Genomic DNA, 26994 nt, shown 5'->3' with positions numbered 1-26994 from the left:
TTTTTTTTTTTTTTTTTTTTTTCTGTTTGGCCATCCCACTGTAATGCTGCACCAGGCCTTGAGAACAAAGAGAATCAGACAACTGGAAAACCAAGGCTTTGTGATTTTCAGCCAAGCCAAACATGGTTACTCTGTCAGGAAAGCCTTGGACTCACCACCGACTGGCTGTTTCAGTGAGTTCTTTCTTGGCTTAAAAAAAGAGTGAGAAGAAGAGCAGTTGTGTGGTTTACCTGTGGGGACTTGGGCAGTGGGGGTTTGTAGAGCCAAGTGGTCACCGTGATAAGCGAGACTGACTTCCCTGTGCCCTGACATTTGGGAGGAGGCAGCAGCCCCACCACACGCCCAAGGTTTACCAGCCCCTGGGCCTTTGCACAGATTCCTCCCTTCTTTGCAACTGTTTCTGTTCCCCACCCCATTGTGTCCTCCAAGACTCACCATAGAGATCATCACTTTTGAGAAGCCTAACTCTGCAGTTGACTGAGGCCCTCCACCAAGCTCCCATGGCACTGTATCAATATCATAGATGCTTGGAGGTCAAGGACTATGTCTCTGCCCTTGCTATTCTCCACCCCCTGGACTTGGGGCTGGAGCACAGTCAGCCTACACTGAATATTACAGAGGGAATAAAGAAATGAGAGAGCAGAGAGTGCAACAGCAGCTCTCTTTGAACAAAGGGGATTTTGTTTTGCAGCATGATTTTCATGTCTATGAATGTTTCAGAATTCAAGGGACACTGACTTTTACAAGTTAAATGTGCCTTTTTCCTTTTAAAAATATTTTATTCTGAAAAATTTCAAACATGCACAAACATGGAAGAACTGCGTGTGGCCTTGCCTGCCATTCTTATTTCATCTTTCACCCTTGCTTCTCCACTTTTGGCAATAAAACTTTAAAGCAAATTGTAAACATACTTCGATATGCACTTACCAGTTAAGAACAATGCCATTATCACATCCAACAAAATTTAAAGCAACAATCTAATTATCTAACATCTAATAGGACCCAGCCTCTTCTTAATTTTCTCCAATTACTTCAAAAATGTCTTTTTACACTTTGTTTTAATAAAAATCTAAATGAACAAGGCTTATACAGTATACTTGATGAATGCATCTCGTAAGAATATTTTAACCCATAAAAGTTCCCCTTTTTAAAATGCCATTTACTTATTGAAGAAACTGGGGTGCCTTATGGAATTCCTCATACCCTACACATGGCTGATCATTCTCAATGAACTTCTAGGAATGAAATGGGGGAGGGAGGTTGTACGAAACTGATTTACAAAAAATCGAGCTATTTGTCCCCGAAGGCTCTTTTCCTCTTGCCCTTTGCATTCATGATCATTCCTTAAGTTACTGTTTTTCTTGCATCAGCAACAGTAATATGTTGGATTTGTGCCTTAGTCAGATGGATTCTTGATAAAGAAATAAATCCATGTGACAGGCAAGGCTCCTGGGCTCCTGGGGTGGATTCCAAAGACAGTGGTTCACAGGATGAGTGGTGGGTTTGCTTCACTCGTGCATTTGCTTCAAATGCTCCCCTTCCTTGGGCAGTAAGGACAACAGTCGTGGACAGGAAGCTGGCTTCATGTTATGGGTGTGTGTCCCTTTAAAACACAAGGTAGACTAACCTTTAGTTAATCATGCATTTTTAATATCCTAGGCATCATGCATCAACGTGATCACAATTTTACCCTTTTGTAGAGTAAGAATTCTTACTCCAGACACAATGTGTCCATTTTCACAAGTTCAGACTTCGGTAGAGCGGGTTCTTCTCAAATTGAGGATCCCTCTAATTTTCTCATTAGCCAGGCTGGTCACATTCTGCTCCCTGTGAGATGATGCTTTTGGTCTTCTTTCTCCAAACACTGAAAGAACTGAACACTCTTCTTTTTAATTTGGGCCAACACCAATCTGTTCATCCTTGCAGCTGCTTCTCAAAATCCAGAAGACTGAAATAGTCATAGACTGTGTTTACATAAAGCAGAGTTGGGCCAAGAACCTCATCCCCGAAAGTGACTTTTTTCCTCTCTTTAAAACAATTTTGAGATTCTGAGTCACGAGAGACCATTTGGCAGGGAGATGGCAGCAAGTCCCTGCCAAATTCAGCCTCCGAGCATGGCTGACTGCCCCGTCAGCCTGAGTCGTGGTGAGCTGAGCTTGCAGTGTGGACCTCCCTCTGAAGCCACCTGCCTAGAAGGCTGCTGGAGACCACTTAAAGGGTGCCCCAGAAATGTCTAGACTCGACTGGCAGAACCTGAAATTAGAACTAAGATTGCGACCTGGAGCTTCCATGACAGTCTGGAAGTGCAGCAAGTCTGTCCCTTTTGCTTCCATTTCCCCCACCCCCCACCTCTGCTCTGTCAGGTTTGTGACACAAGCAGACACTCATACGCTTCAATGTAGCATGAATCGTGACCCTTGGATGATGTGAAAGCCAGCCTTTGGGGGTATTATAGTGATCTTCAACTTGCAGTGAAATCAAAACGACCTCTGTTCATGACTGGGAATTTGCGGTTTTGGCTTGTAAACATTTACTTCCAATAGTTGCCCAAGCCCGGAGGTGCTCATCCCGTATTTCCTTAGATGATGTTACATCTTAGTTTTGCTTCAAATGCTGTACTGCCTTCCAGTGGTCAAAACTACTTCTCTTTCCCATAACATCATTTATATAAGCACACGCACGCACACACACAAAGGCACACACACACACCTTTTCTATAATGACTGCATTTTATGTAGTGTCTTTCATAGGACAACTATGATAACTTAAAATACTTTCTATTGCTAAGCAAGTAGCCAATGTGAGGAAGATGACAAACACCAGCCTTGGATACTCTTGTTCTGACCTGTCTACAATTCAGAGAGCTTGGTGGAAATCTTCAAAGTCGTGCAGTTTGCCTGATTTTTAAAAGCTAAGATAAATTTTCCATGTGGGGTTATTTCCAACCCAAAGAAAATAGCGTGGTGTGGGGAATAACTGAGAGCTGGGATTTGGTGCCTAGCACATTGAATGTAGGAATGACAGGACCCGAGCCGTGGTGCAGCAGGTGCTTTGTGACCTGCTTTCTAATTACAGAGAAATGAATGTCTTCGGGTGGGCATGACCAACTCCTGGAAATGTAAACCTGAAGTGAGATAAAGAGCAAAGGAAAGTGAAGGACTTATTTTCTCTCTTCCTGTACATGGCACTTTCAGTGCTTGAAGATACTTTAAAGGTCATCTAATTTATAGTTGCGTCTTATTTAGATAGCATTTGAGAGGGGAGATGAAGATGGGAAAAGAGTGCTAGCATTTATAGGGGACCTGCTATGATTTTATAGCTTTATCAGCTCATAAGGCATTTCATGTACACAATTTTATCTGCTAATCCCATTTCACAGGTGAGGAAAATGGCTCAAGAGAGGTCACATGACTTGTTTAGGGCCTCTTAAATAGGTACAGAGATGGGGACTGCAATGAATCCCAGGCCTATGGTTCCCAGTCCGTCATCAGTCTTCTCTCAATACCATTTTCCAGATCCTTCCAGTCCCCTTCCTAGCATGGGCCTTGGAGTGGAGTTGGGAAGGTCACGTTTAGCAAGCTAAGCGGTGAGCACAGGAGAACACCAGAAGAACATACAAGAGAACACAGCTCTTTCCAGTCTTTCTCTTTTTCAAAACTCCCTGCAGACTTGATTTACTTTCCTCTTCTCATACCCATAATATATTTATTCTCTGGGAAAATATTTCTTTTGTAATGTGACTATGAAATCTCATAGCTTACCATACCATGTGCAAAAAGCTTGGCATGTAGTGGATACTCCAAAAATACCATTTTTACTATTTAAACTTTATCTTTGTATAAATCATCATGGATGCATTATAGGGAGCAAAATGATTTCGTTTTTGGCAATATTGGGTTAAGTTTCTGTGTTAATACTGGAGAGTGAATTGCTCGTGACTTGTTATACCCAGAGATAAAAATAGTTTGTTTTCCCTCACATCTGATGAAGAAAGCATGTGTTTTTGATTCAGCTTTAAATGCTGAGGCAGAATTTCTGTTGCACAAATGTCAGCTCTCACTTGTTGAAGTTTAAGTATCAGGGTTGTGTATGATGTTCAGAAGAGGAAGTTGGGGCCAGACAAGCTGCTGGGAATGGAGATGAGAGCAAGCAACGGACCTCAGTTTTTATTCAATTATTTCCTAATAAAAGTTTGACTCTTTTTGTTTAAAGTATGTAGAAAACTAGCAATAGATTGTTATTTAAATATTTGTAATGCATGCTTTGATCTTAAAATACTTCACAGAAGTACTTTTAATAGCCTTCCTACTTGTCAGATTGACTTTGGGCATCCTTATTTGTAGATTCAAGCTGCTCATTCCCCACCATGTTCATCAAGATCCCCTCCTTCTCTGCTCTTCACAACCACTGTCACCTCTGCTATGACTCCAGGACTGACTGGGAGAGGCACTGTGGGGCACGAAGTACTCTACCTAATGCTCAGCTTTTGATTAATGGGCCACAGCCCTCCTATCTCTTGAGACTTCAGTTAGTCGAACTCTTTTCATTATGAAAGATAAGGCTGCATTTAGCAACCGGAATGAAGACAAGGGAGTGGAAGAAATGCAATGTTTAAAGATAAATCAATAAGCCATTGCTACACTTATTCGAACCTGGTTTTGGATGGCTTTTGGGCTTGATTGACCGAATACTCTTGTAGGCTTTTCCTTTTGATGTGATTTTCCCCCTGTCATTTCCAGATTGGACTAAAGTTGGTACATCACGTGACTCTAGACAGCAAGGGTGTTCTGATGTGATTGATGTTGTGGAAGCAGAAACACTTGCAACCTGAGAGTGCCCAGGGAGGAAGGAGGGGGATAGGAGGTCACAGCAGCATGGTGTCTTGCCCAGAAAACACAACAGCAGGTGCAATGCAGTTAGAACAGTCCTGATTCTTCCAAATGAGGATAAATGCTCGTTGCTTCTCAGCAGGAACCAGGACAGAAGAGAATATATCACTCTGTGGCTGTCAGGGAAACACTGTGAGGCAATACAAGGGTCTTGGGTTGGGTGATTAAGTGGAAATGGCATGGAATTTTTCAAGAGGCACAAGGTGTGCAGGCCAGGATGCCCTGAGACCAGGCAGAGTGGGCAGCAGGGCAGCAGGACCGTCTTATTGCGCTCATGAAGGCTTAGGCTTTAAGAGTGGGAGGTGGTCTTCAGAAGGTCGAAATTAAGACAGCTTTTAGCAGGGCCTGGCTGTCTACATCCTCATATCAAATCCAAACAGTGCAGCTTCCTTTCCTCTTTTCTGTCTTTCTTAGGCTATGAGAAGAGTAGGGGAAAACTACATGAGGCTCTTTGGCACCCATTTTTTTAAGCCAGTTGTGTGATACAGGGCAGACAGCACCGATACACCCTTAACCCACCTATCACTGGCACGGGGGCCCCAGCGTGATCACAGGGCTCTCATGTGGTCCTCAATGCCCCAGTTCCCAAGATTGGGCTCTGCTGTTGGTTCTTATCCCATCTTGTTCGGTCTCACCCTCCTCTCGGAGTCTAGGGTCTGTCCTATTTAATGATGGGGCTCTGCTTCCTCAGGTGCAGATGTCTCTGGGTAAGCATATGCCCACCTGACTCAAGATGGCTGGGATTCCCCACTGCTGACCTGGGGTTCCCCACTGCTGTGCTCTGTACCCCTAACTGGGATCTTACTGTCCCTTAGAACCCTCAGGGTCATCAACTTGAGCCTTTCTGGGTGGATCTTCTGATGTTTCCAGGTCCCTGGAGACTGGCCTCCCAGCTGCTATCTGTAACTAGTGGTTGGATCTTATTACTTGTTCTGCTGTGCACCCCTCTCTCCATGTTTGCTTAGGGGCTGGAGTACTGTCATGGGCATGCTAAGTGACAGACCATTGCTGCCATCCAGGAGTTCTCCTCTAGTTGAGAAGACAGGACTTACATAAGTACAGTGTATACAAGGTACCCTTTAAAATATTTTAAATAGATATAGACTTTTAAAGACAACAGAAAAATTACAATAGACTACAGAATTAGTTGCCAAATACATTCTACAGACAATTGCTGTAAAAACTTGGAGAGAAATTGGAATGATCAGAAAGGGCCGAATTTAAACTTCTAATCTGGGAAAAGAATTATGGATACATTTCGTATGAGCAGAAATGAGAGAGTGAGGAGAGAGTCCTTATGGGCTCAAATGAGTCTCCCACAGATTCCTATGTTGAAGTCCCCAAGACCTCAGAATGTGACTTTATTCAGTGATAGTGCCTTTTAAGGCATGGTGTGGTTAAATGAGGTGATGAGGGTGGACCCTAATCCAATAAAACAGGTGTCCTTATAAGAAGAAGAAATTGGGACAGAGAAATGCACAGAGGAAAGACCATGTGAAGACACAGGGAGAAGATATCTATCTGTAAGTCAAGGAGAGATGCCTCACAGGAAACAACCAGCCAACGCTTTAATCTTGGACTTTCCAACCTCCAGAATGGTGGGGCAATATATTTCTGTTGTTGAAGCCACCCCATTTGTTTGTTATGATTGACTAGGACACTAATATGATGGGGCTGGAAATGCATGGAGCTGTGCTGTATCTGCAAAAGCAGGAGCATACCGGTTGGGAGAAGATCCTTTATTTAAAGCAGAAAAGTTCCTGGAACAAGAATATGATGAGTTGGCAGAAGGACTCCGTGAACAAGTTCCAGCAGCAGATGGGCTGCTGGGGACAGGGACAAAGAGCAGAGCACCAGAAGAAAAGAACACCCTTTGCCTGGTTGACAGTTTTGCTTAGGGTATACATTCCGATGGGTTAAGCATTGCTCAATGCTATCATAAAACCAGCTTTACTTTATGAGATTAATCAAGGCCTGGAAGGCCCTCAGGTGCTTTTAAGAGGGAAAGTCAACAGGAAAGGAACAATAAGGGCAAGAGACAGAAGATGCAGAAGAAGAGAAAGAGAAGGTGACTTTGCTGGGCTCAGTAGAGACTTTTGAACCATCAGAGAGTGGTAAGAGGTGCACACCACAGAGGCTGATAGAAATACTGCAGCCACCCACTCTGACCACCAGCTCTTTTCTAAAATGCGGCTGCACGTTGTGTTTGTACTTGGAAGTAATTGTATGAGAACAGAAAGGCAGCACTGCAAGCAGAGGGCAAAAGTCCATGGGGGCCTTCAGCGTGTCCTCATCCTCCTGGCACCATCTCCTGCCCTGGGCTCTCTGGAGGCTGTGGGCCTGGAGCTCACAGAATCAGGCTGACCTGGGAAGAGGATGGAGTTGCTGAGGGCAGCCCCATCTCGTCACCCAGAGCTATGCATGGAGCATGGATTCCATGGGAAATGGCACCTTCTGGAGCAAGGGCACCCACCCCAGCTTCTTCCACTGTTTGTAAGTTTAGCAAGAAGGGGACAGTGGAATTATGGAGTGGATGGGATCAGGAAAGGAGATGGGAAAGATGAAAGGGCACAGGACCAAGGCCAAACAGGGGACAAGGAAGGGAAGGGAGGGGAAGCTGCCATGTGGCATCAGCCCAAGGTGGCAGTGGTGTTATTACTGAATGGCCTCAGTATTTCCAGGTTCTTCCATATCAGTTCTGCACCCGTCACCGTCCATGCTCCACCCCAGAGCCCTGCTGTGGAGTCTCCTCTCTCAACACTGAACACCGTGCCCTTGGCTGCAGGAACTGCACCTTATTTCTGATTGGGAGAGTCTTTCTCTTCCTTGTTGCCCATCAGGACTGGAGAGAGGAAGGAACAAGAGGTCCCTCCAACAAAGTGTGTCAGCTCAGGGAAACATGGATCTGGTATTCCCAGGAGAGGGATAAATATGCTTCCCCATGGTAATATCATTTCTATTCCAGTTAGTCAAAGAAAAAGGAAAAATAAGAAAAGAAGAAGTGGAGAAGGAGGAGGAAGAGGAAGAGAAAAAGGAGGAGAGAAATTCTGCATCCTATCTGTCATTTGGAAATGCCTGTCATACCCAGCATGCTTTGTGAACCCCATGACTCTTCTTGGTGAGCTCCAGGCAGGCCCTCAAATGCCCTGGTATAGGTTGCCATGTCTAGGACTCAAGGAGTCAAGTGTGGCCCTGAAATTCTCTTGGGGGCCTCTGGGGACCTCCACTTGGGCAGGTCCCAAGGGTCTGGGAGGAATTTCAGGTTGGCCTTGCTCAAGAGGTGTGTATTTATTATTGCTACTCTTAGGGTCAGCCAGATTGTGCTGTGGGGGTTTCCCTGATGAGGTGAGGAGCTGAATGATGTTGAAACTCCCTGGGCTCCAGTGTACCTTCCTGCTCTACAGACGACAGCAGTGGGGGTGGCAGACGCTCACCTCTTATCCTGATGCCTGCTTGGAAGGTCACAATAATTCATAGAGTGGGGCCACTCTGAATATGGACTTGTCACTTTATCCAACGACTCATGCAGGCTGAGAACTTGAATTTAGCCAAGCGGAATTGTGTCAATGGCATATGAAAAAATATTTGTATGTTGAACACCGAAACCCATTGTTTAGCGTCATCTGTACTACACTGTTAGCTAGTAATGGCATAGATCATGACAGCAAATTATGGCCCATGAGCTCACTCCAACCTGCAGCCTGGTTTTTTGTTTGTTTGTTTTGTTTGAGAGAATAAGGGTTTTTACATTTTAGAGGGTTGTTTCCCCTCCCCCCAAAAAGGCTAAACAAATAAGAATGTGTGATAGAGACTGTATGACCCCACAATGCCTAAAATATTTACTATCTAGTCACATACAGAAAAGGTTTGCAAACTCCTAAGGTACATTAAATAGATTTTTATTTTTTGGTTCATCTGGGAACATCCTCTCCCTCCCCCATTTATAACAATGCCTCTTGGAAAAATGCTTTCTTGACTTTGAAATAGATGAACCCGGACTCCATCCAGCTTGTAAGCTGGGGACTCTCTGTGCCTCTTTTTCATGCCAAGTGCAGGGCGGGGTGCAGGAGAGGTTGTTTGCTGCTGCTGCTGACCAGTGGGTATGCAATGACCCACAGGCTGACCGGGAAAATAATTATTCCCCAAACTCCCTTTGGGACCTCTGTATTCCTGAGGACATTAAGGTGACAATCACTGCCTTACATGTCACCCTGTGGAGCAAACCAAGAGCCTCCTGCCCTGCATATTTCCTTGGCTCCGCTGCTGCCATCTAGGGAGAAAGAACAGAATCACCTGTGCTTGTCTGTCAGTCAATGACAGAAGCATAGACAAATATGCCCTTGGCCCCTAGAACAGTGGCATGCCGCCCAGCCATGGCAGAGATAAGGCGGGAGAGAAAGTGCCAATAGAGCTGGGATTATAGGTCAGGGACAAATGAGTGAGATATGAACATCAGAGTGTCGAGAAACACAGTGGACCTGGGAAACATTGAGGTGTCATGGAAAAAGGAGTTGGAGGCTGGATTTGGGGATATTCAAATAAACCCTTAAATCTCCTACCTCCTCTTTTCTTTATATGCTAAAGTGTAGGTAATAATCTTTTCCTTCTCATTCTACTGCACAGGGATGACTAAGATAGGCACAATTACTTTGACAAATATAAAGTGCTATATAAATGGACAGAAATAGTAAACTCAAGTTGGGATTTTCTGTCTTAGCTTTCTCTCTACCGCATTTGAATGCACGTATGGGATCCAGACTTTTGAAGAAGTCAGTGCCTTCATGTTTTTTCTCCAAATACAGTGTATATTTGCTCTTAAATTTTCTGCCTAATTAAGTCTGTAGTTTTTATAGTTTAGTAATAATCATTTCCAGCTTATAACGTGGCTCCACTGAATATGATATGGAGAAAAAGTAAAGTAATAACTCCTGAGCCAGACAAAAAGGAAAGGCAATTATTTTGTCTTTTGAAATGAATAAGCCACAATCTTTAGGGCAGTTCCTTGCTTATCAGTTGCAGCAAGGCATGACTCAACCATCCTGCTTTGAGCGATGTCTATGGTAAATCTTCCTGCTTCTAAACCCCTCCACCCCCAAACCCCACAACCTTCCTTTTAGGTGGGAGAACCACTAATGCATATTTCAGCAGCAAAGCAGAAATGACAATTTCCTGCATAGAGTAGATAGGGCCCATTCTCAACCCCTCCTCCACGACATTTGGGTCTGGGGAGCATGAATGAGCTAATGCTGATGGGAACAGGGCTGGCGTCCTCCGCTGAAATCCTAACTTGCTTTTGTCAGCCCAGCCCCACAACGGTCATCTCCACTCACTCCGCTCCCAGGGGTTCTGGAGGGCCAGGAGGCCACAGCTGCCATTGCTTTCTGAAGATGGTGGGCACCACAGCAGCCTGGCTCAGCCCAGCTCCCCAGCACAGTCTGCAGACACGGAGCGGTGCAAACAGTGTTCCAACTGGGCTCCACTGGAGCTGTGCGCAGGTGGTTTCATGGTTAAAAGTCCTAGTAGTGTAAAAAAAATCAGAGTAACTAACTGGTAAGCATACCTCTGATGTCTCCATATTTGCCTTTTCTGCTTTCTTTTCACTTGGTTTTTCCTTGGAGAGTTTACCTTGGAGAGTTTACCTCCCATCTGCTTGGGTGCCCTTTGCTGATGAGCAGAGCTCTTTCTTTAATTAAGTCAACAAGTATTCATACAAACAGGCAGCATCGTTTTTGGCTAAAGGACCTGAGCAGACCAGCCCCAGAAGCAATTGAGAAAGTCTGCTAAGCTCTGATTAAGTAGCCGTGATCAAAGAGTAAACAATTACCTGCCCAAGCAAATAGTTCCTAAAATGTTCTCACTCCCAGGTCTTAACCATGAAACCTACTGGGCCAGAAGGTCAGGATATCCAGTGTTCACTTGTGAAAAGAAATTAGGAACAAGTGATGTCACATAATACATAGCCATAACTTCCAACTGACTCCTAATTTTCAGACTGCCTAGGTCTCCAGCTATCTGGAGATCAACATTCTGAACTCTTTCCCCACGGTGGCATCATAAAATTCACATGCTTGATATGCCCTCTGCAATTCTTGGTGAAATATCTACAATCCATTCCCCTCTGTCCAACTAAAAAAATAGTTGGAATACAGGTGAGTGAGAGTGAGTTATGTTGTATTTGTTTTCATTTATTTTTAAAAGGGATGTACTTCCCGAAAGTGTTTCTATGAACTGTGGTTGGCCATCAATAACTTCAATACAACACCCGATATGTGTCCTGTCTGCAACTGCATTTTACTGTTCTTGGCCAGTGTGGCCCCTTCTGCATTCTCTTCTATGCTCATCTTCCCCCAACATGCCATTAGTATGTCCTCCTTGCAAGGCCTTAATCACATTCCAGGCCATTAACTCCTAAAAATGTGGTGCAGTCTGATAGTTAGAAGTGCAGACACCAAACCCTTCCACAGATGCCCTGCTCTTGGGTTTGACTGGGCTGGAGATTTGGCAGCATGTTTGCCGTGGTTAATTTGGAGGGAAATCCCAAGGAAACAGAACATTAAAAAGTTTGGATGTGGCTTGGCATTCTCAGCACATCCAATCCAAATGGGAAAACTTTTACCCCCATTCTCTTGAGGAAGGAGGGATATGGAAAATGTGCAGGTTGAGAATAGGGAGACCTAGGTTTAAATCATGGTTCCCCCTTGGCCTTGGGCAAGTCCTTAACCTCTCACAATGATGGGATTTTTATCTGTAAAATAGGGGTAGCAGAGTTTCCAGGGAGTTTAGAGGCAATGGGTGCAAAATTTCCTGCAGATGCCTGGCACACAGTATGACCTAACAGAAAAATCTTAAGAGAATATTTATTTACCCAAACACTGCTGTCTACCAGGGAATATTTATTTTTGAATATTTTGGAGAGTGTTAGATATACTATGTGACTACAAGCAGAAGTCCTCTTGGATAAGACATGAGAGAGGCAAAGGAAAGAAAACTGACGAGTAAAATGCTTTTCTGAAATCCTTGACATAGTCTGGGGAAATTTTTGAATAACGAGATTCAGGGTCTCTCTTAATGCATGCAGTTTGAGTTGCAGAATAAACTCAACATTTCCCTATCCCATAATGTCAGAATAAACTCAAATTTTCCCTATCCCATAATGTCATGTTGATTTTTGTGATATTTAGACAATCCCAAAGCAACTACTTTTTATAACACATTAGAGAAGACATCGTTACTCTGGGTAAATTCCTCAAATTCCAAATAGAAGCAGTAAACATGTGAGTATAAATATGACAATCATTTGCTAAACTGCAACAATTTTAGATATTTTTTGGCATGCCTAAAGGTACAGAGATTTAGGGGGAATTAGCGAAAAGTAATTCAACTCATATATTGTTTACCCCACTTTGACTAAGTTTTGGGTGATGTTATCAATTTCTTGTAAAATTGGTGTATCATGCTATGGGAAAGGAAAAAAATGTTAAAAGTTTACCTCCCTGGAGAGAGGGAGCTGGAGAAGAGTATAGCAGACAATTATTTACGGATAGTTTTACATGGATACAATTGTCATGGTTTTAATCTGATGACCGAAAGATTATCTAGTTGTTTATTTAGATTAGATGTGGCATTAGTGCCAGATTTCATGTGTTTCTAAGCTTTCCCATATCTAAAATTTAAATGTGTCTGTAAAGGTGTTTAAAGGATCATTTCTAACATGGAACCATAATTTGCCGAAGAAAAATGATAATCATTCTTCCCATGGGGACGCTCTTTCTGTAAGGAGGAGTGGGGCAAGTGATTTTCTTATTCAGATTCTGGACCAAACTCTTGTCAGCAATGAAACTGATCTTTCCTATCAAGGCCAAAGAGAAGCAAGAGTTTGCATATTCAAGTTCTTCCTAGATGCCTGCCTCTATAATAGGACATCCACATCTGGCAGAGCTCTTATGGGACACACAGAGAGAACAGAAGAGTCTAAAAATCCAGCCAACATCTCAGTGCCAGAATCCAAATTCTGAACACAAGGCTGAATATGTATCTGGCCAGTAAGAAGACACTCTTCAGAAAAAGGCTGAAAAAAGAGTCACACTCCAGGTCTTAACACAACCTATAACAAAACTCAAATAAACATACAAACATACCCTCCATTGCAACGTGGAAAGAGATTTGTTTTTTTTAGGAGGATTTAAGGAAATTATCATTTTGCTGCAGGGGAAGAAGAAAAGGATGTTGAGGCCACTACTCTTGCTGTGAAGGTTAGAGCTGCTTTGAATTTCCTGGAGGAATTACCCCAACAGAGGAAAGAGGCTAGGCAAATGGTCTTTAGTTTTAGACCACTGATTGTTGTCAAGAATTATTCCAAAAACATAAATCCTATTTGAAATCCTTATTGTGGAATGGCAGCCATATATAATTTTTGCGTATAGTTACCATCTTCCTCATTAGTAATCTATAGCTTGAGCAGCCCTAATCTGAAAATCTGAAATCCAAAATCTCTAAGATCTGAGACTGTTTGAGCACCCACATGACGCCACAGGTGGAAAATTCCACACCTGACCTCAGGTCTATGGGTTGTAGTCCAAAACAGTCAATTAAAAATATTGTATAAAATTACCCTCAGGCTATGCATATGCAGTGTATATGAAACATAAATGAATTTTGTGTTTAGACTTGGGTCCCATCCCAGAGATAATTTGAAAAAATCTGTAATCTGAAACACTTCTGGTTCCAAGCATTTCAGGAAAGAGATACGCAAGTTCTGTACTGACTTATTATGGTTTACAAAAATTTGGTACACATAAAGCAAAATATAGCATGTTCCCCAAGTTCTTGCAGAAAAGTAGGAATAGATGAAGTTGAGTTGACTACTGGATCTTTTTCCAGAACAAATGGGCTTCTATCAAAAAATGTTTGCAAACTCCTGCTTTAGACAGTTCTTTGGTGATCCATCAGTATCTCTCTGAAGCTAAGCATTAGTATATTTCAAAGTTTGGGAAGAATGTACTTGGATCATAAGGCTCATTCCAACATGCCACAGGTGAAGCTCATTCATTATGCAATAGTGAAGCAGATGAGAAGTAATGGGAGACAATCTTTTGCCTTTCAAAATATTATAAGCTCTGGATTTTCATAACAGAGTTCTGGAACAGGTAAGTGATTTGTCAAGAAAGCCTTTTGTAAGCCATGTTGAAATGGCTGTGCAGTAAGTGAACAGCCTCTCTCTTTGCAAGAAATTAACAGCCACCCCAAGCTCTTGATGTTTAAAGATATTAGAGAGAAAGCCTATCATCATCTGATCTTGGAACTGTTTAATGGATTTTCTCTCTAGTAGTTAAATTGAAAGAATGATGCTCAGGTCTACTGTCTTCTCTTGGGAAAAGCCATACCACCCTGGTTGGTTCTTTCAACCCTCTCCTGACCCCAGGATAGAGAATGCTACATTCTGAGACATCATGAGTGCCCCTCACCCTCATCTTTGGGAAATGAGGAGCAGCATCCATTCGAAGTGTAGCCAAAGGTAAACCTCACTGTCAAGTTTCCCTCAAGCTGAGAAATTGGATGTATCAGAAAGGGTGGAGTTTCAGAACTTGCTCTAAAAATAATGTGTCTGGATCTCGGCCACCATCTTAATGCTCTTCCTCTCTAGGCCCTCTCCCCATAAATGTCAAATGTGGCTGTCAGTAGGTTTAGCCTGAAAATAAAATCCCCTCACTTCCTTCAAGAAATAGCTCCAAACTTAGAGTGTGTGCTCAAAATATTCATGATGAAATCATAATCCTGTATTTATAGTCTTTTGGATTGTGCATGAAATTCTGTTTCCCATGGTGGTTTTCGTTGAAGCGGGCACAGAGTGACCGAGAAAGCATTAGCTGCAGGGAAATGCTGTTCCGTATCGTTCTGAACTGGTTGGTTGTGAGAAACCCTCCCTCTTCCCTGTGCCCTATCCACTGCCTAATGAGTTGGGTCTACCCCCCACCCCATTCCCAGAAGGTCCCCTCTTTGATTGGTCCTGTCTTGTCCTCCAAGAAAAGGTGGCCTTCTGAGAAGGAAGTGGGGTGGGTACCTAAGATTATTCCCCTTTCCTCTGCATCTTTCCTGTCCTAGACTTCCTCCCCATTTTCACTGAGGGAGATGGTGTGGACCTTAATGGTTGGAACTTGATGGTTCTTGTCAAGGCTGGGGGTTGAGGGCCCTACACAGCAGCAGACCTGCAAAAAGCTTTTACTTCTCACCCGGGCTGTGGTGCAGGAGGATTGGTCTTTGGACACTGTAATCCTGGCAGATCCACGGGGCATGGAAGAGAAAAATTTCCATTCACAAACGCCATCCGTCTTGGAGATCCTGTAGAAAGTCTCTCCTGATCCCACGGGGATGCGCACCGTGTCCTTGTGCTGCCCTTCCAGGGCCTGACTGGGCGGGTGCAGGGTGTAGCCCAGGGCATGTTTGGAAGACTGCTTTCTGCGGAGACACTGGATTCTCAAGACATTCTGAAAGGCCTTTTTGAACTCTTGGCTGGAACATGGGTATATGATGGGGTTGATGCAGCTGTTTAGATATCCAAGCCAAAATACTATTTTAAAAACTGTTTCAGAGGGCTTGATATCAGGGAAGAAAGACCCTGGAAGAAAACACACAGATTCATATATATTATTTGCAAGCCAGCAGGCCAATTGGCTAGGAAAACAATAAAACAAACATCTTTCTGTATTTTTAAAGCTGTTAAAATGATCTCAAACACATTTGAGTTTCTCATATTTGACTGACTAGCTCCTGTGACTGTCACTCTTTTGCAGTATCTTCAAAGACCATTCCTACTTGGTTCATGTGTGTCATTAATTACAGGAGCAGGCCCAGTGGATAGGGTTGCATTGGCTCTCAGTGACCAATGGCTGCTGTGAAGTTTTACCAAATGAAAATGTGAAACTCAGACTGATCCCACATATGTACATTGTTTTGCCTAAATTGAAAAGTAAGTTGGAACCCATGCAAATAATCCGTATTAAAATTCAGTTACCTGAACATGCCCTTTATTCTCTGATTCAGTGTTAGGTAACAGACACAGCCTCGGTGTTTATGAATTCTTCCCCTCTCGAATATTAGAATTGTGGATTTTGATGAGAATCTCAACTTTACACAGTATTGGCCTTGCCAATGTTGGGCCAGTGATTCTCAATCACTTTTCCTAGATGATGTCTTTTGACGTCACCTCGAGTTCCCTTTGTCAATATCCCTTGATGACTCCCAAATGTGTGTTGTTTGCTTCATACTCAGAGTCCTCCACAGCCCCTGGTCTGACCAGCTTTCTAATATGATTGGTTGTTATTTTTTCTCTAGCCAGACTCACTACACTTTTTCTCCAGGTCATTGGTCAATTTTTTTTTGTCCTCTCAAGTTGGGCCACTGTGTCCTTGATGCCCTTTTCCACCTTCTCTACCCACCCAAACCCTACCCATTGATGTGCATAGCAGGAACCCCACCTCAGGACCTGTCATGTCCTGCACAGAGAGTGCCATGGGGCATTTGGCAGCAGAAGAACAAAACTGTGAAGTCTTAAAGGGGAACAATCTTAAGGATTATCTCCTCCAATTACTCAATTTACAAATGTGAAAAAATGCTTATTTGGCCTTTTCCCAGCTGCCGCCAAGACTTGAGCTGAGCTCTTCTGAGCTGAGGTTGCCTTGGGGTGAGGCCCTCACTGCATCCAGCACTAGCACTATTCCGGGCAGCCCAGCCTTGCACTTGTCCACACCACAGACTCCATCTCAGAGCTCGTCTGCACCGACTCAGCCCTCGTTCTGCATAACGCTGAGGGGATCATCACAGAGGATAAGGTCAATGTCCTTTCTAAAGCAGCTGGGGTAAATGATGACGACTTTTGGCCTGGCTTGTCTGCCAAGGCCCTGGCCATTGTCAACATCGGGAGCCTCCTCTGCAGTGGAGGGGTGGGGTGGGATGACCTGCTACAGCAGCTGGTGGTGCATCTGCAGGAGGTCCTGCCCTTCCATCACTGCAGGCCAGGTAGAGGAGAAGAAAGTGGAAGCAAAGAAAGGAGAAACTGGAGTCGATAACATGGGCTTTTTTTTTTTTTTCTTTTGTTGAGTAAGACGTAAGTTTATAGCAGGTGGAGAAAAAGGGCTGAATCTTGAAAAAAAATGCCGTATTTCAAGCGCCGTGGCTGCACAAAGCGGCTGAATCCCAGGGCACGTGGGGGCCGAGACAGCCTGCGGGATTCACCAATGGGTCAGGAATTCGAAAGACCATTTTCCTGGCTATATGGGCGCGAAACCCCGTCTGCTTACTAAAAAAAATACAAGAAAAACGTAAGCCGCGGTGTACGGAGGCGGGCGCCCGGGAGCCATACTTGGGGCTGAGCAGGAGAATGGGCGTGAAACCCGGGAGGTGGAGGTCTTGCGTGAGCTGAGATTCCAGCCACTGCCACTCCAGCCTGGGTGGCAGAGCAAGACCTCTGTCTCTCTCAAAAAAAAAAAAAAAAAAAAAGTGCTTATTAAAGAGATTGTCACAAACCTCATAGCTATAATACTGATAAGAGTGATGGATAAAGGGTATGGGACTCCCAGTCGAATGTTCTTTTTTCTCTGATTCTCAGACTTGCACGGGCTTTTACTAAAGGAGCTTTATGAATTATGAAATCCCAAATGTCCCTCTTCACTCCTTTCAGAGAAATTACAATATAACATCTTGACTTTCCTTCCACCTCCTTTCTTTTCTTTCTCCACTCCCAAGCTCGTTTTCCTTCTCCACAGGCTTTTAGTCACAGCTTTGTGTACAGTTGGCAGAATGGCTTTGGGAAAGTCCCATGATCCCTTTGGGCCTCCAGTTTTCTTATCTGGAAAAGGAGTAGGTTGAATGGATGATTCCTAATGGCCCTGAACAATTTTGTTGTTGTTTCAAACCTAAGGTCTTGATTTTATGTCTTTCTTTTCTTCTCTGCTCTGTGGACCTATCAGAGTCATGACAAATTGCTGGTGCTCTTAAAATCTACTCTGGCAAACAGTGCTCTGAAATTAAGTCAAAAAGTTCATCAATATAAACAGAAGGTAAACTTAAATACTGAAGATCCCAAAGAAGACACAATATTGTGGTTGTTGATGGGAACATTTATTATCTCTGAAGCAACACTCCCTGCTAAGTTCCATGTATCTCAAATTCACACACACACACACATATACTCACAATGGGTGTTTATTTGGGGGGAAAAAAAACATGTAAAGTGAGAAAGTTTTATTCTTTAGTTCTAAAGCTCTTCACATTGTCCTATAATTATAATAAAGTTTACAGTCTTTGAATGCCTGATTTGAAACAGGCAAGGGAGTGTGCTGAACACTTTCCATATGATTTAATCATCATTAGTAACATGAAGAGTTATGTTACTCTTCCCTGTTTTACAAATGAAGAAACTGTGGCTTAATGAGTTTGAATAGCTCAACTGAGGTCACTCATATAGTTACTGGTAGGTTTGAAATTGGATAGTGTGATTTCAGGGCCCATGCTCCTTTATGGAATCTCCAAATATATTGGAATAATACATCTCTTAGGAGGATAGCCGATGGGGAGTGATAAAGTGTGCAGCTAGGGGAAGCTGAATTGGAAAAATGCTTTTTCGAACCTCATCTGTGATGGAAAAAATGGCTAATGCCAACATGACTGATGGTTTTGTGCAAATGCGGTCAGTTCCAGAAAAAAATTTGCCTTACATTATGATACCTATATATTGTCCAATATTTCCTCCTAATAGTGACAGTGATGTGATTAAGGAAACCCATTTCACAAAGGCCTGCCTGGGCCTGTGCTTAATGACTACAAGAACGTCTGAGCTGAGCACACCAAAAACTCACCTTGTCTGGGAATGTCGCTACTCTGTAAATCAGCGAGGGAGGGGAGGATCTTTCCCTTATTTGAATAATTTCAATTTTTAAAAAAGACAAAAAATGCGCTCTGAATGTGAATGCTAATAAATATGATTTGAGAGTCTTGGAACTTCCCATAATTCCTTCAAGGATGCTCATTCTGCTTACAGAGCCCAGTTTTGCACTGATAAATCTCAACATTTCCTTTTAGTCACTTCCTTTCCATCCCATCTTTCCTTGCATGGCCCCGCTCTTAATTCCAGGTCTGGCTGACCCAGAGCCAAGCTCTTGGGCCCTCTCTCTAGTCTCTTGCTGTGTTCCTGTCTTCACGGGTGAATCCTGGACTCCCCCTCTCTGTACCCCACTCAAAACACTCATTTCTTCAATGTGGCTCAGGTATAGGTATAGGGTGAGAAAGAGAGTTGGTTAAAACTCTAAGATCTGAATGTCACATACACTAAGATCTGAATGTCACATAATCTCTAGCCCTAACCCCAGGAATATTTTCTTTTTAATCCAAGCAAATCTCTAGATTTTGGCTTATGCTTTCAGGCCAGAGACCTTCTGTAAATGACAACATTTGGTTTATCCCATCAAGTGTGTGACAGCAGCCAGATGTGTGTAAGTCTAGCACGGATTTGCATGCTCCCAAACTGACAATTCCACCAGGGGCAGGTTGCAGGATCCATTGTCGTGCTTGGAGTATTCTTCCCTTGCGATTGGGAGCAGGTGCAGGGAGTCACGTGATTTTCTTTGTGCAGCTGCTGACTAGCTGGGGTTAGAGGAGAGACTCATAGCTGTGCTTCCTTCAGGAACTTTCCAAAGAGTGAGAAGAGACAGCAAAAGGGGTAGGCACGGTGGCTCACACCTGTAATTCCTGCACTTTGGGAGGCTGAGATGGGCAGATCACTTGAGACCAGGAATTTGAGACCAGCCTGGGCAACATGGTGAAACCGCATCTCTACTAAAAATACAAAAATTAGCTGGGTGTGGTGGCATGCGCCTGTAGTTTCAGTTACTCAGGAGGCTGAGGCAGGAGGATTGCTTGAGTCCAGGAGGTGGAGGTTATAGTGAGCCAATGCGCACCACTGCAGTCCAGCCTGGGCAACAGAAGTGAACCCCTGTCTCAAAAAAAAAAAAAAAAAAAAAAGAAAGAAAAAAAAGGACAGCAGAAGGGCAGCTCCTCTCCTTATTGACATTATTCCCAACTACATATCTCTTCCTTCATTTTTCCTCTCCTAGGAAGGACAGATGGGGCTGGAATCGGGCTTGGAAAGCAGCTGCCTGGTCCTATTCAGGGTTCCCTCCTCCTGCTCTCTCCTTCTCTGCCCAAACCTTCGCCATCTGTGCCCGTTTCTCTGAACTCTGCATTAGTTCTATCCCCAGCCTCCATTCTTCCCAAATCTCTTTCTTCGTGAGGACTGGCAATGCTTTTTAGGGTGAGAAGACAGCTGGATAATGCTTGTCCCTGGCCTCCACCCATCAGGACCTAGAGTGTAAGGGCTGAACCTGGTTTACGGGTGGGTGCCTCTGATCCAGTCACTGGGTGGGGAAGTCCATTCGAACAGCCATCCGGCCAGCTTTGCTCACTCACGGAGCTCCAGAATCCAGTACAATGCTAGAGTCTTGAAGGCATTCTCCAAGTTTTTGCTGCATGGATGGCCAACCTCCTGACTGACGGATGGACTGACTGACTGAATAAATGAATGGCTGTGTCTCTGTGTTCTTGTCTTGGTTCTTCTTCTCAATGTGGCTTGGTTTTCTTCTCTGCTTGATGGCTGTAGCCTCATAGTCTCTCCCAACCCTGCCTTCCTTATGCTGTCTCATTCTCCTTTTTTTTGGCCCACCATTTATGTTCAGTCATTTGGTTTTTTTCTGTAATGTTATTTTACTACCATTTTTTCCTTGCCCTATCATCTGGCATCAGACCCTCTAGTTTTTCTCATCATGCTTCATAGGAAGAGATGGACTTCCAAATCACCCACATGAGAATAGGAGCTCCTATTTTTTTTGGTCACCATGGCTATGGTTTTTCTCCTCAACAATCTCTGCTTCAAGAGGAGCCAACAGCTCCTGACTTAATCCCCTAAACACCTTGCCCTGCAGCTCAAGCCATCCTTTGCATGTGAATTTGCCTGGTTTAATTCTTGGGCTTTGGAAAATCCCCACACCCCAAGGACTCTTCCTTTCACTGAGTTTCTTTCCACCATTTGCTCTGCTGCAGAATTTCTGCCTCTTTCTTGACCCTCCGGACACCCTGACCAACTTACTACTGGTCAGACTGAGGTGGAAAGAACAGGTGTTTATGGCCAAAAACCATCAACATTCTCATTCATGGAGATTCAGAATCCTCACTTCCACTGTAAAGGCCTCTAGATGCCAAGAAGAAATTGAAACGAATAATTTAAAATGTTGCCTCTATGTCTTTCCACTGAATGCTATATCCATTGGGAACATCTGACTTCATTTTTGAACTGGGGCTCATCTAATAGGCTTATGGGGAGGGGGGCACTAGGAGTCATCCCAGTAAAGGCTTGGCCACTAGTCACCTTTTATAGCTATAAAATTACAGCAGTGTTTGCCTCAATGACTCCAATACAAGATAAAACCATTTTTTTCCTGCCCATGCTGGTCCCCTCCATGAATTTGATACACCGGTGAGTACTACGGTTAGCTTCAAAAGTCGGTGAGAGTAGGAACTGAGTTCTCAAATTCCCATCCAGCACTGGTCATTAAAGGGTTCCTCCTTAGTTCAACTGTTTCTCTCAGAATGAGGGTGACTTGATATGGAAGCTGAAAGCTGTGAGTCAGTCTTCTTGGTTGCAGCCTCCAGCTTCTGTGCTTCATTTTACCCCCTGGAAAACTTGACATCTTAATGACAACTTTGAGAGACATTGGGCTGTGGTAAACCTTACTTAGCTGGAGTCGCAGAAGGCTCAAATGTGAAGACTGGCAGGCACTTTGAGATCAGCGCTGTCAACCTGTCCTTTACAGGTGAAGACAGTAAGGCTGAAGACGGGAGTAGTTCCCCAAAATCACACAACTGGACCCAAAGTCGGTTCCACCTCACCCATTTCCACTCCTGATCTTTGTGTGCCATTTAGCAACCCTACGATGGCATGGAAGTATTAACGGCAATATGTCCAGCTTTCACTGAATGGCAACAGGTTTTGCAGAGATATGGAGAAAGAAGAAAGAGGAGAGTAGTATCCTCAATAATTGCATTATTTTAAAAGTCAGAGTGTGCTGTTTAGAAGAGTTTGTCGGCAGGGCATCACATTCTGAGAATTGGAGTTTGAATGATCTCAATTTAAAAAAATGTTGACTCCAAAGAAGAAGCTAATGTTCTGTGACCATGGGATAAAATAACCCTTAATTGTTTCTCCTTGTCCAGCGAGTGGTCTCTCCGATGTGCCTGGTACACATCCAATGATCAGAGGAGAGAGACAGGCTGCCACACCAACAGGCCAAGGAGCTCCAGTGCCAGTAACATTCAGGCCAGACTCGATGGCGCCTTCTTACTAGGAAGAAAACTGCCCATCAAATTAAACCCCAGAAACAAGCTGTAGAGTCAAAGTTTAAGGGCAGACCATATTCTACCAGATGCCTTTGTGCTGAACTACTTTGGCCTGAGCCCTCCTGGGGTTTATGTGGGGCCACTTGGGCAGCTCTCAGTCAGTAAGAAGTTTTTAGATTATCTACCTTAGATGGTGACCAGGGCTGTCTAAGAAGGTGGCCAGAATAACCATGGACTGTAACCTTAGGCGTGAAACCTCAGGTTCACAGACAGACTTCACATGATTGACATTAAATGTGTATGCCCAGAGATACATTTTCCTAGGAAGAGCCCTTGGCTTGTATTAGCTTCTCGCAGTGGTCTCTGGTGATAGTAAAGATGGTTCAGCCTGGATTCCAGGTAGAGAGGACAAGCTGTACCCTGGCTGGGGAACCTCACTTAGCCCGTATGTCCTAATGATAGAATCAAGCTTACCAACAGAGCAAGCAGATGTGACTTCGGTGCCTCTTTGGAAGGACTTCACCAGTCTTTTCTTCCCCGATTTAACTGGGGCCTGAAATTGTACAGCTCTCCACTCATGTATCTGAGTAAAGTCATGTGCATGCTCACTTGAGAGTGTTGGTATGTGGAGTCTTTTCTGAACTTTCTGGCAGAAAGCATGAGTGGTTGGCAAAGTGAAGAAGGTGGCACTGAGCAGGAATGGAATTAGCTCTCCTCCTGCATGGAGCAAAGCATGGGAGCATGGCACGGGAGGGTGCAGTGAGTAAGGGGAACCGGGCACACTGTGCTGGGTACTCAGTCCCAAAGGAGGCAGGCTCGGGGCACCCTGGGGCCTGCCCAGTGTGGGATGGAAGTGTTGCCCACTTTTCCAGGGACTGGGGTATGTTGGTCTATGGTTACTGTGAAAAACCATTGCTCTTTCCAATCCAGGCACGGAAAGAGGTCACTTGGGGAGATGTCCTCTCATCCCTCAAACTTCTGCAAGTGGCAGCTAAAGCTCTCTTGACAGGACCTGTCTGGCTGGCCTAGGAGAGCTCTGCAGAATCAGGAATTTCATCCTGGATGAGTCTGAACTGCTTGAATTAAAACTTGTCAAATGGTTTGTCTTGCCAGTTAACAAAGCCTAAACAGCATTTCTCCTTTTAGGAAAAAGGAGCAGGCCCACTCGAATGCATGATTTGGACCCCAATGCCCATAGAAATGCTGGAAATACTAACAGGGGACCCCACATGCAAGCATTTCTCCCTAGAAGACCTCCTTGCATTGAATAAATAATTTGATTTGAAACACTCTCAAAAGATAGCAAGATTCTCTACCCCACCCCCTTTATTTAAAATATTATTTGTTCAGGGAAAAGCTAGCGATGAGGAAGTCGTCATGTGCTTTTATGGGCTGCTTCCTTTAAAAAGCAGATCTGCTTTCATAAGCCAGTGTGTTTTCCAAGACTTGTCACTTTCACTAAGGTCACCATTGTTTCACGAGTCTTCCATTTGAAACATTTTTTAGTTGTCTCTGCACAAAAGCTCTCCCTGAGACCACCCAGTCTAAAGAAGAGTAATCTTCAAACTCACACCTGCTGAGTGGCTTACTTATTTCACGGTACATATCACAGTTTTTATGTTTTCTTATTTACTTGTTTTCTTTGATTGTCTCATCCTCCAGAGCACAGACGATATGCTCTCCAATGGCAGGAGACCAGGTTATCTCTCTCACTGTAGTGTGAGGTGGGGGCAGGAACCCAATTAACAGTTCCTGCCAGAAGAATGTGTATCGAGTTCCTTCTCCCTTTTTTGCTTCTTACATTCCAACTGGTCACCAAACCCCACAGGTGTCTTTTCTTGAAACACCTTCCAAATTTGCCTTCTCCATCACCTCCATCCCCAGCACCCCTGAATGGTGAACTGGTTATTTAAAGCTGGGTGAGTCATTTTTCCCTCTTGGGCCTCAGTTTCCTCATCTGTAAAGTTAAAGACTTAGAACAGTAATTGATACTACCCCTTCCTATCTGTAAGAGCAGATGCTTCTAGGCAAATGGAAACAGTCAAAAGGGGAAAACAGACCCATGACAAGCAGGATGAAGAAGGAGCATGGTGGAGAGATGGCCAGAAAGGAAGAGGGCAGGCTTTGGAAGGAAGAGGGGACCTGAGGTTTTGGGGAGGGCTTTGGGAAGACATCCTGATGTCTATCCTAGAGATTTACTCTGAGATCACAGAAAGGAGGGATGGGAGGAGTGCACCTGCATAGGGACCCAGGCAACTGTGGTTTCACCAAGCGGGAATGGAATTAGCTCTATTCCTGCTTGGAGCACAGCACAGTTTGGGCTCCTGGTCGCGTTAGAACTCATGTGCTCTTTAATAATACATGGGCCGCAGACCTCCACATCTGAGGCCTGGGAGACTAAGGCTGTGCTAATCTGGTCCTTTCCAAGGAGATGGGATGGAAAGGGTAGAAACCATCGGGGAAAATTCCCAGAAATAACTAAAGGGAGGGGAGGCTTATCAAGGGGCTCAGTATTGTAGCTAAGGGAACCTCATAATGGGGTATCTGCCAAGACATGTGTTATACATTATCTTTTTGTTGCTGATAAGATCAAGTTCAAGCTTCTCACTCTGTCATTCAAGGCCCTTCATCATTTGGTTCCACCAGTCCTACACAACCTTCTCCATTCCTCATTCACTTAACACATAATTTACTTAGCACCTGCTCAGGCCAGGCGCTTCCATAGATACTGGAGGTAGAACAGTCAGGAACATGCAAAGGTGTTTACCTTCTATGAGTATCTCCAACAAATGCCTAAGTTGGAGGCATTTGTTGCTCCAACAAATGAATTATGAATTTCCAACACCAAGGCTTTCTTCCTGCCACTGTAGACTTTTCACTAACTTTGTTAGTTCGCGAGGTGACTGTGACCTCAAGCTCCTGTGGTTGTGGTTCTCTGCTGCACTCTTCTGCTCTTCACTCAATGACCTGTCCCTCTCCCCTGTATCAACTCAAACTGGAATCTGTCCAATTCTCTCTGTCTTCAAGGCTGTGTTCAAAATCCCACTCATCCACAGGCCCTTCTTTGTTGCAGTATAACTTGCTTTCTTGCCATTTCCCCTATTGGATTTAGCACCAGTTACTTTTCTCTATAGCAGAAGAAACCCCTGGTCCACAGACCAGTACCAGTCTGTGGCCTGTTAGAAACTGGGCTGTATGGCAGGAGGTGTGTGGTGGGCCAGCAAAGCTTCATCTGTATTTACAATTTACAGCCTCTCTCCATTGCTCACATTACCTGTCAGATCAGCAGTGGCATTAGATTTTTATAGGAGCAACAACCCTATCATGAACTGCACACGCCAGGGATCTAGGTTGTGTGTTCCTTATGAGAATCTAATGCCTGATGATCTGTCACTGTTTCCCATCACCCCCAGATGGGACTGCCTAGTTGCAGGAAAGCAAGCTCAGGGCTCCCACTGATTCTACATTATGGTGAGTTGTATAATTATTTCATTATATGTTACAATGTAATAAGCATAGAAATAAAGTGCACAATAAATGTAATACACTTGAATCATCCTGAAACCATCCTCCCATCTCCAGGTCCATAAAAAAGTTGTCTGCCATGAAACCAGTCCCTTGTGACAAAAAGATTGGGGACCACTGCTCTATAGCCCTTATCACCATTTTCTGTGCTTTACTTATTTCTATTTTTGGTTGCTTTTCTTGACTATAAACTCCCTTGAAGGAAGAGATTCTTGTCTTTTAAATTTACTGCTGTATCCTCAACACCCATATCGGCGTACAGCATTTAGTAGGCTCCCAACAATGTTGCTGAATGAATGACACATTCAATCCTCGTGGTTTTAGTCTCCTTAAAGATACACCCTCCTTCTTATCCTTCATTCGTATCTCTCTAAGTGATCAACATGATTCTCAATGAATGCTTATTGAACCAATGGATGACATTGATTGATGGAAGAAAACAACATTTTGAATACAACTCCTGCTTCAATTACTCACAGCTGGAGAGAGATTCTCAAATGCAGAAACGGAGCCTGTCTTAACTCACATTCCAAGGAGGTCTTTCAGATCTTCAAGACACTCACATTTACATGAAAACAAGACCATTCTCCAAATAATTTTATACAGCTAAGTTGCAGACACTTCATAAAATGATTACTTCCAGTACTTTTTTTTTTTTTGAGACGGAGTCTCGCTCTGTCGCCCAGGCTGGAGTGCAGTGGCGGGATCTCAGCTCACTGCAAGCTCTGCCTCCCAGGTTCACGCCATTCTCCTGCCTCAGCCTCCTGAGTAGCTGGGACTACAGGCGCCTGCCACCTCGCCCGGCTAGTTTTTTGTATTTTTTTAGTAGAGACAGGGTTTCACCGTGTTAGCCAGGATGGTCTCGAGCTCCTGACCTTGTGATCCGCCCGTCTCGGCCTCCCAAAGTGCTGGGATTACAGGCTTGAGCCACCGCGACCGGCCACTTCCAGTACTTATAAAAACATTTTATGCGGTCCTGGAGGAAGGGTTGAAGCCTATAATTCAGATGTGATAGTCATCATCTCCTCTCATATTTGTGGGATTCAAGTCCAAGGCCAAACACCACACGTCTGAAGCAGTGACGCAAACAACCAAAACTCATCTCCCAAGAGGAAGTGTGAGGCTTTTTCAGGACTGTGTCCCTTCGTATTCAGCTGAAAGCCTAACGCAGGTTCAGGTCCTGATCCTTGCCAGCAAG

General features: G+C 44.1%; 1 protein-coding gene across 4 annotated transcripts in view; it reads right to left on the bottom strand.

Moving 5' to 3' along the window:
* Window positions 1-1633: 1633 nt before the first annotated feature.
* ADRA1A (adrenoceptor alpha 1A) overlaps window positions 1634-26994 on the bottom strand; it is a 122188-nt gene continuing 96827 nt past the window's right edge. For 3 of the 4 annotated variants that reach the window (XM_017885278.1, XM_017885292.1, XM_017885285.1), the window contains one exon: window positions 10412-15504. In XM_017885278.1, the coding sequence (XP_017740767.1) occupies window positions 14987-15504 (518 nt within the window). In that variant the 3' untranslated portion in view covers window positions 10412-14986. The other variant, XM_017885301.1, reaches the window with a different exon arrangement.

This window comes from Rhinopithecus bieti, unplaced genomic scaffold, assembly GCF_001698545.2.
Source record: "Rhinopithecus bieti isolate Rb0 unplaced genomic scaffold, ASM169854v2 scaffold_315, whole genome shotgun sequence".
Lineage (NCBI taxonomy): Eukaryota > Metazoa > Chordata > Mammalia > Primates > Cercopithecidae > Rhinopithecus > Rhinopithecus bieti.
Note: the sequence above shows the minus strand (reverse complement) of the source record. Positions and strands in the feature narration are given on the sequence as shown.